Source organism: Rhinichthys klamathensis, unplaced genomic scaffold (genome assembly GCF_029890125.1).
Source record: "Rhinichthys klamathensis goyatoka isolate OS25496 unplaced genomic scaffold, OSU_Roscu_1.1 h1tg000254l_1, whole genome shotgun sequence".
Taxonomy (NCBI): Eukaryota; Metazoa; Chordata; class Actinopteri; order Cypriniformes; family Leuciscidae; genus Rhinichthys; species Rhinichthys klamathensis.
Window position 1 is genome coordinate 938,235 of NW_026606776.1, and position 12,906 is coordinate 951,140.

General features: G+C 37.9%; 1 protein-coding gene across 2 annotated transcripts in view; it reads left to right on the forward strand.

Moving 5' to 3' along the window:
• LOC130101256 (rap guanine nucleotide exchange factor 4-like) overlaps positions 1–12,794 on the forward strand; it is a 37,022-nt gene extending 24,228 nt beyond the window's left edge. For both annotated transcript variants that reach the window (XM_056266907.1, XM_056266908.1), the window contains 24 exons: positions 421–527; positions 848–969; positions 2,351–2,534; positions 2,697–2,781; positions 2,875–2,935; positions 3,471–3,547; positions 3,686–3,832; positions 3,971–4,077; positions 4,195–4,280; positions 4,392–4,470; positions 5,624–5,774; positions 5,909–5,997; positions 6,098–6,128; positions 6,303–6,381; positions 7,797–7,943; positions 8,344–8,441; positions 9,369–9,494; positions 9,651–9,829; positions 9,921–10,011; positions 10,145–10,195; positions 10,303–10,390; positions 10,486–10,550; positions 10,915–10,969; positions 12,133–12,794. In XM_056266907.1, coding sequence (XP_056122882.1) covers positions 421–527; positions 848–969; positions 2,351–2,534; positions 2,697–2,781; positions 2,875–2,935; positions 3,471–3,547; positions 3,686–3,832; positions 3,971–4,077; positions 4,195–4,280; positions 4,392–4,470; positions 5,624–5,774; positions 5,909–5,997; positions 6,098–6,128; positions 6,303–6,381; positions 7,797–7,943; positions 8,344–8,441; positions 9,369–9,494; positions 9,651–9,829; positions 9,921–10,011; positions 10,145–10,195; positions 10,303–10,390; positions 10,486–10,550; positions 10,915–10,969; positions 12,133–12,260 — 2,433 coding nt within the window. In that variant the 3' untranslated portion in view covers positions 12,261–12,794. The remainder of the gene's footprint in view (positions 1–420; positions 528–847; positions 970–2,350; positions 2,535–2,696; positions 2,782–2,874; positions 2,936–3,470; positions 3,548–3,685; positions 3,833–3,970; positions 4,078–4,194; positions 4,281–4,391; positions 4,471–5,623; positions 5,775–5,908; positions 5,998–6,097; positions 6,129–6,302; positions 6,382–7,796; positions 7,944–8,343; positions 8,442–9,368; positions 9,495–9,650; positions 9,830–9,920; positions 10,012–10,144; positions 10,196–10,302; positions 10,391–10,485; positions 10,551–10,914; positions 10,970–12,132) is intronic.
• Positions 12,795–12,906: the final 112 nt, after the last annotated feature.

A 12,906-nucleotide genomic window follows, 5' to 3' on the forward strand; every position in this document is an offset into this window, starting at 1 on the left:
ACTCTAAAGCATTCAAGATTTATGACAGTTTAAGTTGGAAATTAAATTTTCAGGTCCATGCTCAAAAAGTGAATAAATGGATTATAACTACAGCATAAATATAATTTAGTACCATAAAATCCCCTAAAAATACAAAATATTGAATAAAAAACATTATCAAACTAAAATATAGTATATTCAATTCGTTGACATAAAACAAAACATTTCTGTCAGTTTTTGACTGCCACGCTTAGAGCACCAGAGGGTTTTAATTCAATTAAAAAATCTTTTGAAAAAGATCTTTTGTCATCTACACTTGCAAATTGAGTGCAGGCTATTAGATCTCAATGAATGTGTTTTGTGCTGTAAATAGGCTGTGCATGAGTGTTTTCTGTGCCTCACTCTCAACTTCCTCTCTCTCTGTTCCGGATTTTGTTTCAGGTCCCATCAGAAAAGATTTTGAGGGCTGAAAAAGTCTTACGTAATGCTATACTGGCTAGAGCTCCCCACATGATCAGAGATAGAAAATATCATCTGAAAACCTACAGGTGCACGTGTGTGTGTGTGTGTGTGTGTGTGTGTGTGTGTGTGTGTGTGTGTGTGTGTGTGTGTGTGTGTGTGTGTGTGTGTGTGTGTGTGTGTGTGTGTGTGTGTGTGTGTGTGTGTGTGTGTGTGTGTGTGTGTGTGTGTGTGTGTGTGTGTGTGTGTGTGTGTGTGTGTGTGTGTTTGTGTGTTGCCTATGACAAATGTTATATGACATATAATTTGCAATATTTCTTGATTTATGCCATAGTATATATCTAGTATAAATAGAATACACTGCTCTGTGTGCTCTGCGTGACCTTTGTGTGTGTGTGTGTGTTTGCAGGCAGTGTTGTGTCGGCACGGAGCTGGTCGACTGGCTGCTTCAGCAGAGCTCATGTGTTCACAGTCGAGCTCACGCTGTGGGAATGTGGCAGGTGTTCCTGGAGGAAGGGGTCCTGAATCACGGTACACAACAAACACGCACACCTGTACCATTTGCTGCTGTGACAGCCAGGTTAAAGGTAGGGTAGGCAATTTCGGAGAGGCTAGTGATAGCAAGATAGCTTTGAAAGCATGAGATCCCACCCTCACTTCAGAGCGTCTCCAAAGCCACGCCTCCTCCCAAACACATGAACACACACAGCAGGGAGCAAACAAAAGCGTTACGAGAGACGGTGTTAAATTACCTCATGTCTTCAAAGCACATTACATTACAATAAAAATACATGTAAACAACTTGCGGAGCTCTAGTTGTACCACCTGACTGTTGCAGATTCATTTCTGTGTTGATGGTGTTGACTTAGAAATACTTAAATCTGGAACGTCACGGGTTGCCATCTGATAATTCCGGTTATGAAACTGCGTGAACGCAGCATAAGCTTGTTGTTTTGGTTCAGGAGGAACTGTAAAGGGCGGCTGCTGTATGTTTGGTGCCCGGTGACTGTCTACACTTCCGCATAGCCTTACGGAACTCGCTGATGACATGTGATGTTCGGACCGAATGCTATGATTGGATGAAAATGTTTTGACTTCCAAAAAAAAAAAAAAAAAAATATATATATATAGAACACTTCTATTATTGATTGCTATCAGGATGTGAAGAGTGTTTATGAAAAACATTGCCTACCCTACCCTTTAGCTGGGTCATTCTTGCTATGTTGAATGTTTCTTCATTTTCTTTTCTCTGATTGAAATATAAATTTCAAATGTTGTATCTGGAATATTATTTTAACCAGTGTTGTTTTAGTAGCGTTTATATACTATCATATTATTTATTAATATTTTGCATTAGAATTCATTTGTATATTTTTATCTTTCATTTTAATATTAGTTTGTTTTAGTCATTATGTGCTTTTGTCATTTTTATTTTTTCTAATATTTCTATTTAGCTTTCATTTATTTTTATTTTAGTTTTAATAATTTTTGTACTTCAACTTATTTCAGTTAGTTGCCATTTAATGTTTTTTATATAATATTTATGTTTTATTTTATTTCAGCTATTTTTGTAATAACCAAACACGATTCTTAATACTTTTAGATAACAACACTGATTTTACCAAGTAATCAATTAGGTTTTTAAATTGATTTCAAAATGACTTTACATCTTGTTTTTGAGGCCTTTAAACAAAGGCCTCAAAACAAATCTATTACCATTCACATTCATCTGTCGCAGCTGAACATTGAGTTCTATGATGCATAACAAGAATGACCAGCTTGTTAAAACAATTAATAGCTTGATAAAATAAAAATAACCCCACATGAACTTCTTAAAATACTAATTAGAGCCTCTGAATAGCTTCAATAGATCACATGCTGTATTTCATCTGTGCTTTTTTTCTGTCGACAGTTGACCATGAGCTCAGCTTTCAAGATAAGTACCTTTTTTATCGTTTCCTTGATGACGAGGAAGAGGATGCGGTGTTGCCTAGCGAAGACGAGAAACGTGAAGCTGAGGAAGAGCTGCAGGAGACCCTCCTCTTCGTCTCTCAGATCGGCCCTGACGCACACATGCGAATGATCCTCAGGAAACCGTGAGTGACCAACAGCGCCCCCTGCAGTATTTATTCATTTGAAATTGGCATGTTGGTCCCATTGGATGTTACTAGTTCTATTTGCTCTCATATTCTGATATTGTCCATTTTTACTCTTCCCGAACTCCTCCCTTCTTTCTTTGTCCCTTGCTCCCTTTATAGGCCAGGTCAAAGAACAGCTGAAGACCTAGAGATTATTTACGATGAGCTGCTGCATATCAAAGCACTCTCTCATCTATCTAACACTGTAAGACCTCCATACAACCTCTGAGCCTCATTTACACAGTAATGCCTGGTGTGAACACACTAACATGAGCTGTGATCGTGCTGCCCCCTGCAGGTGAAGAGAGAGCTCGCTGGGGTCCTCATCTTTGAGTCGCATGCCAAAGCAGGCACTGTCTGTGAGTTTCAATGCCTCTTTACTGCTTTTTAGACTCTAATAATTAACTAATACTGTTGAAAGATATGTATTATCATAGGTTCACTACCATTTCAAAGTTTGAGGTTGCTAAGATTTTTTTGATCAAAAATACAGTAAAATATACAATGAAATATTACAATATAAAATAACTGACTTCTATTTTAATATATTGTAAAATGTAATTTATTCCTGTGATGCAAAGCTGAATTTTTAGCATCATTACTTCAGTGTTCAGTGTCTCTCGTGATCCTTCAGAAATCATTATAATATGCTGATTTGCTGCTCAAGAAATTATGAGCAATGTTGAAAAAATGTGTGCTGCTTAATATTTTGTGGAAACCGTGAAAAACTTTTTTCAGTGTTTGATGAATAGAATATTTTATAACATAAATCTTTTATAACATTATCAATGTCTTTACTGTAACTATTGCATCTTTGCTGATTAAAGTATTCATTTCTTTAATATTGTATTTAGCTTAGTCGTGTTCTCTGTATGTTTGCTTTCTATATTTCAGTGTTTAATCAAGGGGAGGAAGGCACTTCTTGGTATATTATCCAGAAGGGATCGGTAAATGTTGTTATCTATGGCAAGGTAATGTCAGCTTACATTAATTCTGTTAACTTATTTATGTTGAGTGGCACTAGTGGCAGATGCTATTAGATGATGTGTGTGTGTGTGTGTGTGTGTGTGTGTGTGTGTGTGTGTGTGTGTGTGTGTGTGTGTGTTTAGGGTGTGGTGTGTACGCTGCATGAAGGGGATGATTTTGGGAAACTGGCCCTGGTGAACGACGCCCCCCGCGCTGCGTCCATCGTTCTGAGAGAGGACAACTGCCACTTCCTGAGAGTGGACAAAGAGGACTTCAACCGTATACTCAGGGTATACAAACATCTATAAAGATATAAACACCAGGAGAATGGTTCATCTGAACTAGTTGGTGAATCATTGAACCCTATGGTGGACAAATTGAATGACATATTTCTTGATGCATGTATTTTGGCTTGTTTGTGTGTGTAGGATGTTGAAGCAAACACAGTGCGTCTAAAAGAGCATGACCTGGATGTTCTGGTACTACAGAAGAGTCTCCGGCCCTCCAGCCATGGAAACATCCCAGCCCACTTCAAGTATATGATCACGTCCATCCGTCTGCTGAGAATGTCTTTATCCATCAACAATAAGTTAATCTATCCATGCATTTATTTAATCCACCTACTTTTCCTGTGTATGTGTTTGCTGGACAGATACACTGTGATGTCAGGCAGCCCAGAGAAGATTCTAGAGCATCTGCTTGAGACAATGCGACTGGACATTCATTTCTCTGACCCAGGTACTGGACCTTCTCATTCATCTCTAAAGAACTAAAAGTTATGATTTGATTAATCACCCAACACTTTATATTAATACATTTGAATAATTCTGCTAATCATTTCCCCCACAGATCCGACTCTGGATGATTTTGTGCTCATGCACTGTGTCTTCATGCCCAACAGCCAGCTGTGCCCTGCCCTTGTGGCTCAATATCCTTCAATCAATCAAACTGATCTATCTATCTATCTATCTATCTATCTATCTATCTATCTATCTATCTATCTATCTATCTATCTATCTATCTATCTATCTATCTATCTATCTATCATCTATCTATCTATCTATCTATCTATCTATCTATCATCTATCTATCTATCTTTATCTATCTATCTATCTATCTATCTATCTGTCTATCTATCTATCATATGTCTGTCTATCTGTCTGTCTGTCTGTCTGTCTGTCTATCTATCTATCATATGTCTGTCCATCTATCTATCTATCTATCTATCTATCTATCTATCTATCTATCTATCTATCTATCTATCTGTGTCTGTCCGTCTATCTATCTATCTATCTATCTATCTATCTATCTATCATCTATCTATCATCTGTCTATCTATCTATCTATCTATCATCTGTCCATCTATCTATCTATCATCTGTCTGTCTGTCCATCTATCTATCTATCTATCTATCTATCTATCTATCTATCTATCTATCTATCTATCTATCTATCTATCTGTGTCTGTCCGTCTATCTATCTATCTATCTATCTATCTATCTATCTATCTATCTATCTATCTATCTGTGTCTGTCCGTCTATCTATCTATCTATCTATCTATCTATCTATCTATCTATCTATCTATCTATCTATCTATCTATCTATCTATCTATCTATCATCTATCTATCTATCTATCTAATCTATCTATCTATCTATCTATCTGTGTCTGTCCGTCTGTCTATATACCTATCTATCTATCTATATATCTATCTGTGTCTGTCTGTCCGTCTGTCTGTCTGTCTGTCTGTCTGTCTGTCTGTCTATCTATCTATCATATGTCTGTCCATCTATCTATCTATCTATCTATCTATCTATCTATCTATCTATCTATCTATCTATCTATCTATCTATCTATCTGTGTCTGTCCGTCTATCTATCTATCTATCTATCTATCTATCTATCTATCTATCTATCTATCTATCTATCTATCTATCTATCTATCTATCTATCTATCATCTATCTATCTATCATCTGTCTATCACCTGTCTGTCTGTCTGTCTATCTATCTATCTATCTATCTATATTTCAGTACAGCACACTGTTTTTGTAAGATTGCATATGTTCCTTAGCGTTTGTGTACCTACCACTCTCAGGCGTCTCAGGGCTCAGAGCAGGAGCGTCTAGACTACGCTGTTGCCAGCAAGAGACGGGTGTTCAGCTTGGCTCTGCGCTGGGCTGCCCTGCAGGGCCACCATCTGCTGGAGGATGACACCACGCTCAGCTTTCTGGAGGTTACAATCATACAAACACATGCGCTGGCATAGAATCACTTACCACCAGTCTGCATGGAGATCAGATTCCATGCATGAATTCATAACTGACTATCAACATAAGCATGCTGTGAATGTGTTTTGTGTGTATGCAGGAGCTGCATGGCTTCGTATCTAATGACGCAAGAGTTTTGCGTCCACTGAAGGAGCTACTGCCTGAGCTTGAGAGGATCATCAAACATTAGTAGGTTTTTAGTGTGTGGTGTAACTGCTATTAGTGCTTTAATGTGAATGGTTAATATTACTGATGCCCACATATTTGTTTGTTCCTTTCGCTGTCTCAGTCCAGATGATGCACGAACCTCCCAAAAAAAGGTACTGTAGATCTACTTTCTCACATTTTATGTTTGTTATTTATAGATCTACTGTAAATCTGTGATCTAAAGCATTGTCAATTGGTAAAAAGTTACTAATACTTTGCTGTTCATATGCATTTTGTTTTAAAGTTTTGCTTTAAATTTATGAACTTTTTTCTCTGTGATTTCTTAGCTTAAAGTCCTCCTGCGACAGTTCAGCTCTGGAGAGGAAAGGCTTGCAAAAAAGCAGCCAATGAGGAGCTTTGATGACAGTGAGTATCAGTATCTTGTTTAAACCTTAAAATAAACAAAACCATTCAAAAAAGTTCTGAGAGTTAAATGCAATGATTATGAAACATAAGATGCTGTACTTCTTCATAATCGCTATTTCATAATCATGATAACATAATCACCAGGTATTGCATAACCGTTGCACTTCATGTCAGCTTGAGGACTGCTGTCAAAAACAGAAAAATGACTAAAAATGGATGCTGATATTCATGTAAATTTTTCTTTTAAACTTTTATTTTTATAATTTAAACTTAATGGATTTTTTTTATGGGAAAATGTGATAAATTAGAAAAAATAATTAAGTAATACCATGTCCACAAGTAGTCCTTGACTTTATTGAATATATCTTTTTAATTTTGGGAAAATATTGGATGGATGGATGGATGGATGGATGGATGGATGGATGGATGAAATGATAGAACTATGAATGGATGGATGGACTGATAGAATGACGGATGGATGGATGGATCGAACAATAGAACGATGGATGGATAGATTGATAGAACAACGGATAGATGGATGGATGGATTGATAAGAAAAAGAACTATGCATGAATAGTTGGATAGATGGATGGATGAATGGATCGATAGAATGACGGATGGATGGGTGGATGGATGATAGAACGACAAATGGATGGATGGATGGATGGAACGATAGAACGACGGATGGATGGATTTATGGGTCAATAAATAAATCAAATGATAGAACTATGAATGTGTCACGGTGTGGTGTAGGAGGAAGACGAGGCAGGCAGAAGATCCAATATAAACTTCTTTACTTGAGTGAATATATCAGGATACAAATACAAGGACGACAGGCAGAAGGAACACACTCACAAAACCGGGTAACATTAACGAGAACCGACAAAGGAAGACTGAACAGGAGGAACTAAATACACACACTGATGAACAGAAACAGGTGACACAAATGATGATAATTACAATCCACAGGTGACAACGATGAAGACAAGCAGGTGTGTAGACAAGAGGGATGCTGGGAAGTGTAGTGAAGAGGCGGAGACAAGACAGACTGTGACAGAATGGATGGATGGACGTATGGATAGAACAATAGAACTATGGTTGGATGGATGGATTGATAGAACGACGGATGGGTGGATGGAACAATAGAACAATGGATGGAAAAATGAATGGATGATTGATAGAACAACGAATAGATGGATACATTGATGTAAAAAAGAACTATAGATGAATGGTTGGTTGGATGGATGGATGAATGGAACGATATAATGACAGATGGATGGATGGATGGATGATAGAACTACAGATGGATGGATGGATGGAACGATAGTACGACGGATGGATGGATTTATGGGTCAATCAATAAATCAATCAATCAAATGACCTCTCTTCATCTTTGTCTTTCCATGTGTGTGTAGTTCTCTTGAAGGTTTACTGCAGTGATCACACTTACACTACTATTCGTGTTTCTGTGCTGGCCACGGGGAGAGAGGTGACCGCAGCTGTAGCGGATAAACTGGGATCGACTGAAGAGCTGCTTTTGATAAACCTCAGCGCATCTGGAGGTGGTCCACACACACACACACACACACACACACACACACACACACTGATTCATGATGAAATATTAGTTGCCCTTGGAGATGTGACAAACAAATACACACACAACTTTTCAGATATTCAGCCCTTTTGTTGCTCTGGCAACATTCTGTATTGAAACACACTCTTTCTATATTATATAATCCCCTTCCAGATCAGTTTTAAATTAAACCTTTCAGAAAGTCCCAGCGATAGTGTAAATCTTATTAAAGGTTGAAGTTTATGTTGCAGTCTAAAGATTACAGATAGTAAATAAAGTTCATAAAATCTATCACAAGATTTATTAGGTGTTGATCTTGTACAGCTGAAAAAGTGTTCACAATGTGATTTGTGGTCTGACTAATTCTGAGCTTTATTTTTTTACAGAAAAGCAGATTTTAAAGCCCAATGATGTATCAGTGTTTCAGTCGCTGGGAGTGAACGGACGATTGTTTGTCTGCTCCAGAGAACAGCTCGATTCACTGGTGAGATTTGGACACATAAAGCACACTTACAAATGCCATTGCATTAGACCGGGGTCCAAAAGTTCTTCCACACCAGACTCGGTAAACCAGTTCTGTACTAAAAATAGGTGTCAACATACATTTGAGCATATAGTTTATTTTAAAGTGCCCCTGTTATGCTAATTTGCAAAATACCGTTCATGTAATATATCTGTTTGTGAATGTAAAAGGTCTGCAAAGTTTCAAAGATCAAACTGCACAATAAATGGAGTTATTGACTCCCAAAAGAAAGAGACGATTCTGAAGTGCCTGAAACGAGTCGTCAGTAATTCCAGCCTTACTTCTTGCATGAACCTACAGGGTTAGGTTTGTAACAAATTTGGATAATGCCAGCCTATAGTCTTCATTGGCTGCCTGTGAACAACGTCTACTTTGACCCGCCCTCGAACACTAGTTGTAGGTGAGGCTTGGATGAGTTTGGTTCGTGTTGTCGACATGTTGAGAAAACACTGTTTTCTGTCCTGCGAGAGTAAATCCACTTTGCATGCACTTCCAAAGGATGAGGACCTGGGCTCGAATTGATCCGGTAAAACTGACGCCATTTTTACTGTTCATATACAAGTGCTGAGCTGAAATTCAGATATGGTAATTGCCGTTTGATTTCCGACACACTTTGTAAGCGGTAGACCAATCACAACAGACTGGGCCATCTGACCAATCAGAGCAGAGTAGTCTCTCGGAAAGGAGGGGTCTAGAGAGACTGCAATGTATATTATGTGAAAATCACTGGTTTTTTTTACCTTGAATGCATGTAAATCTATTGTAGGAGTCCTTCGAAACTAAATTAGGAACCTCTTAAATAGCATAGGGGCACTTTAAGTAAGTGTACAAATTAAGTAAGTGTTTGTATTTGTGTGTGTTTAGTAATGACTGTGTACATGTGTGTAGAATCCGCTTCCAGAGCAGGAGGGTCCCTCCACAGGGTCTATGTCCAGTTTTGAGCTGATGAGCTCTAAAGATCTGGCCTTCCAGATGACCCAGTATGACTGGGAGCTTTTCAGCTGTGTACATGAGGTAAAGTTGCACATATAGTGATACACACTTACACACAAATGACGTTTTTAATTTACAAAACGTGCAGTTTGATTGTGTGTTTGTGTGCAGTATGATACACACAAATGACGTTTTTAATTTACAAAACGTGCAGTTTGATTGTGTGTTTGTGTGCAGTATGAGCTGGTGTATCATACGTTCGGACGGCAGGCATACAGACGCTCCACTGCAAATCTGGAGCTGTTTCTGAGGCGCTTTAATCAGGTGCAGCTGTGGGTGGTCACAGAGGTCTGTCTGTGCGGGACGCTCAGCAAACGGGTACAGCTGCTCAAGAAGTTCATCAAGATTGCCGCCCAGTGAGTTCTTCAGCGCACATATACTGAAAAACTTTGGATCTGATTCGATGCATTCAAAACACATGTGTGTGCTGTGCATTTATTCCCTCAGCTGTAGAGAGTTTAAGAATCTGAACTCTTTCTTCGCCATTATCATGGGCATGTGCAACCCAGCCGTGAGCAGGCTCAGCCAGACGTGGGAGGTTAGTGCCATATTGCACAAATGAGTCTATTTGAAAACATATATGCCATAATGACAATATGACAAACATAAAGGTCTTTGCAAATATGAATATTAATGTGTCAATGGGCATATTTTTTCCCTTTTTTTAATAGAAACTACCTAGTAAGTTCAAGAAGTTCTACGCAGAGTTTGAAAGTTTGCTTGTGAGTCGATTTCAAACTTTTTGAATTCCTGCACCGTCCCTATAGAAATGATTCTATGATTCAGACAGTCATTGATCATTAAACTTTGATTTATTTGTTGCACTCAGGATCCATCCAGGAATCACCGCGCATACCGCCTCACTGTGGCTAAGATGGAGCCTCCAATCATTCCCTTTATGCCCCTTCTCATTAAAGGTGTGGGGAGGGCCTAGCCCCAATTTTCTTAATAATATTTACTGGTTGTCTCATAGTTCTAGTCTACAGCATGAAATGTTTTTTTCTCTTATCAGACATGACATTCACTCATGAGGGGAATAAGACTTTTATTGATGGACTGGTGAACTTTGAGAAGATGGTGAGTATGTTTCTGGTATATATGCAGTGTTATTGTAATATTATACTATTGTATTTTGAATTAGAGTTTCATCTTTTATTATTCAGGTTTCATTTAAATTTTGCACACGTTTTTCTTCTTTTTTTTTTTATAGTTCTATTTATCTTGGTCATTTTAGTACTTAGCAACCCTAACCCTGCCTTGTTTTATTTCAGTTAGTTAGCAATGCAAAAAGTTTCATGTTAATTTATTATTTTTTTCCAGCTAATATTTATATTTTATTTTATTTCAGCTTTTTCAACAACAACACTGGATCTGTGACATATCTGCACCACTATCTGACCAGCTAGAACATATTTATATTTATACATTTTTCTCTCCTCAGCGGCTGATTGCAAACACAGTCCGGGCGGTGAGGCACTGCAGGAGCCAGCCCTTTAGTGAGTCATCTACACACTAATGCTTTCTTTGTGGTCCTAATTCATTTCTCATGGTACTGCCTATTAAAAAGCTACATCCCAGAGACTGCTCAATCATATCATATTCATAACAATCTGAGGTTAGGTATTTGGGAAAACATATCTAGCCATGTCTAGAGGTAAAATAGCAGGGGTCCATATTAAATCACAACAAATGTATAAATGTATGTATACAAAATATTGTAAAAATATCCCATTAAGTTGATGGTAAGAAAACTGGCAGCTGTGGCTGCCAGAAATTCACAGTAAAGAAAAAAAAAAGTGACATAGCAACAAAAAAATTCAGTATTTTGCTATGGCATGTTGGTGCCTGTATATTTTTCAACTTATAGCCATATATTTCATTAATTGATGATGTTAATATACCAAAATCTGCTTTTTACCTTAAAATGTACTGATAACCAGCATAATAATACAGGTACAATAGAAAGTCACATGATGAATCAAAGTTCGTCATAAGTGGCCTTTCCATAAAACATGACCCTTACTCGTACAGATGATGCATAGGGTCACAGAGTATATTCAAGTCCATTTCATAGTGTGTTACAGTATTCCACACTGTGTGCTGTATACATGAATTACTCATAAAAGTTTGGCAAGTGCAAATAGCGATAGATGAAGTGCACATAGCATGAAAGTAGCAGTATTTTCTTCACACTACATTTAAATAAATAGTTGTTAGATGCTATTTATACTTAGTGCAAAAAGTGGCAGATACTAATTTTGCACCTGTGTATTGTAGTATATTGGGACATTACTTGTCCCTGTTCCTATAGTCCTAACCCTACCCGTTAAACACTTTATTCCTACTATAAAATACCCGTAAGTCACTTTATTTCTGCTTTTCAAATATTTTCTTAAGTTTTATTTTAAATAAACTCCTGATATGGGATGGGAAAAGGGAGAAGTATGAGTTAGGAAAAAGGCGGATTCGAACTCGGGTCAGTCGTGACTCGTGTCAAAAGTTAGCGCCACCCGCCTTACGCTCGATGCCACTGATCCTGTTATCAGTCAGATTTATTTTTTTATTTAAAGCCTCTTCCAACAAAGCAGGCTATTTGCTCTTGTTTAGACACAATGTAAAAGGCTTGGTTGTTTAAACATTTTGTTCCTACCTCCCACAGATGCCGAGGCATTGCCAGCCAGTAAGAATCCACAGGAAGTGAGGAATTACGTACGTCAATTGAATGTGATTGACAACCAGAGAACCTTATCCCAACTGTCCTTCAGACTGGAGCCAAGACGGGGCTAAAGACCAATGCTCAGACTTTCTTTCTCTTGCTTTCCCCCCTCTCTCTTTGAAATACAACCACTGCATATCCAGTTTACTATAGTATAACTCAATTTTACATCTATCAGCTGCCACAGCAGTTGAATGCCGACTGTATGTGCTATCACTGCCAACTGAACTACATGTACGAGATGCATTTTCATGTGTGTGTGTGTGTGTGTGTGTGTGTGTGTGTGTGTGTGTGTGAGTGTGTTGCATGTTAATGACTTAAGTCATAAGAGCTACCTTGACATTGTGTGTCTGGGTATGTGTGTGTGTGTGTAAAACCAGAATGCACTTGGTCAAGGTCTGTATCCATAGATTCAGTCATATGAGGCCCTAGTTTATTCCCATGATACAACATTAATCTAGAACACTGAAAACCTGCTGCCTGTACTCAAGCCTGCATTTCTATGATCCTACGAAGCCTTCAGAACAATCCTAAAAATAAGAGTTTACTACAAGCTATCGTGTATACAAATAACAGTGACACTAGGATCATTTGCCAGCCACAAAAAAAAAAAAAAAAAAAAAAAATCAGTGGTAGGCTACTCCGTAAAACCTTCCAGGCCTCAAGGTCTTGTGGTATGTTGTTTCAAGTCATATAAAAGTCAGTATTCTGACTCAA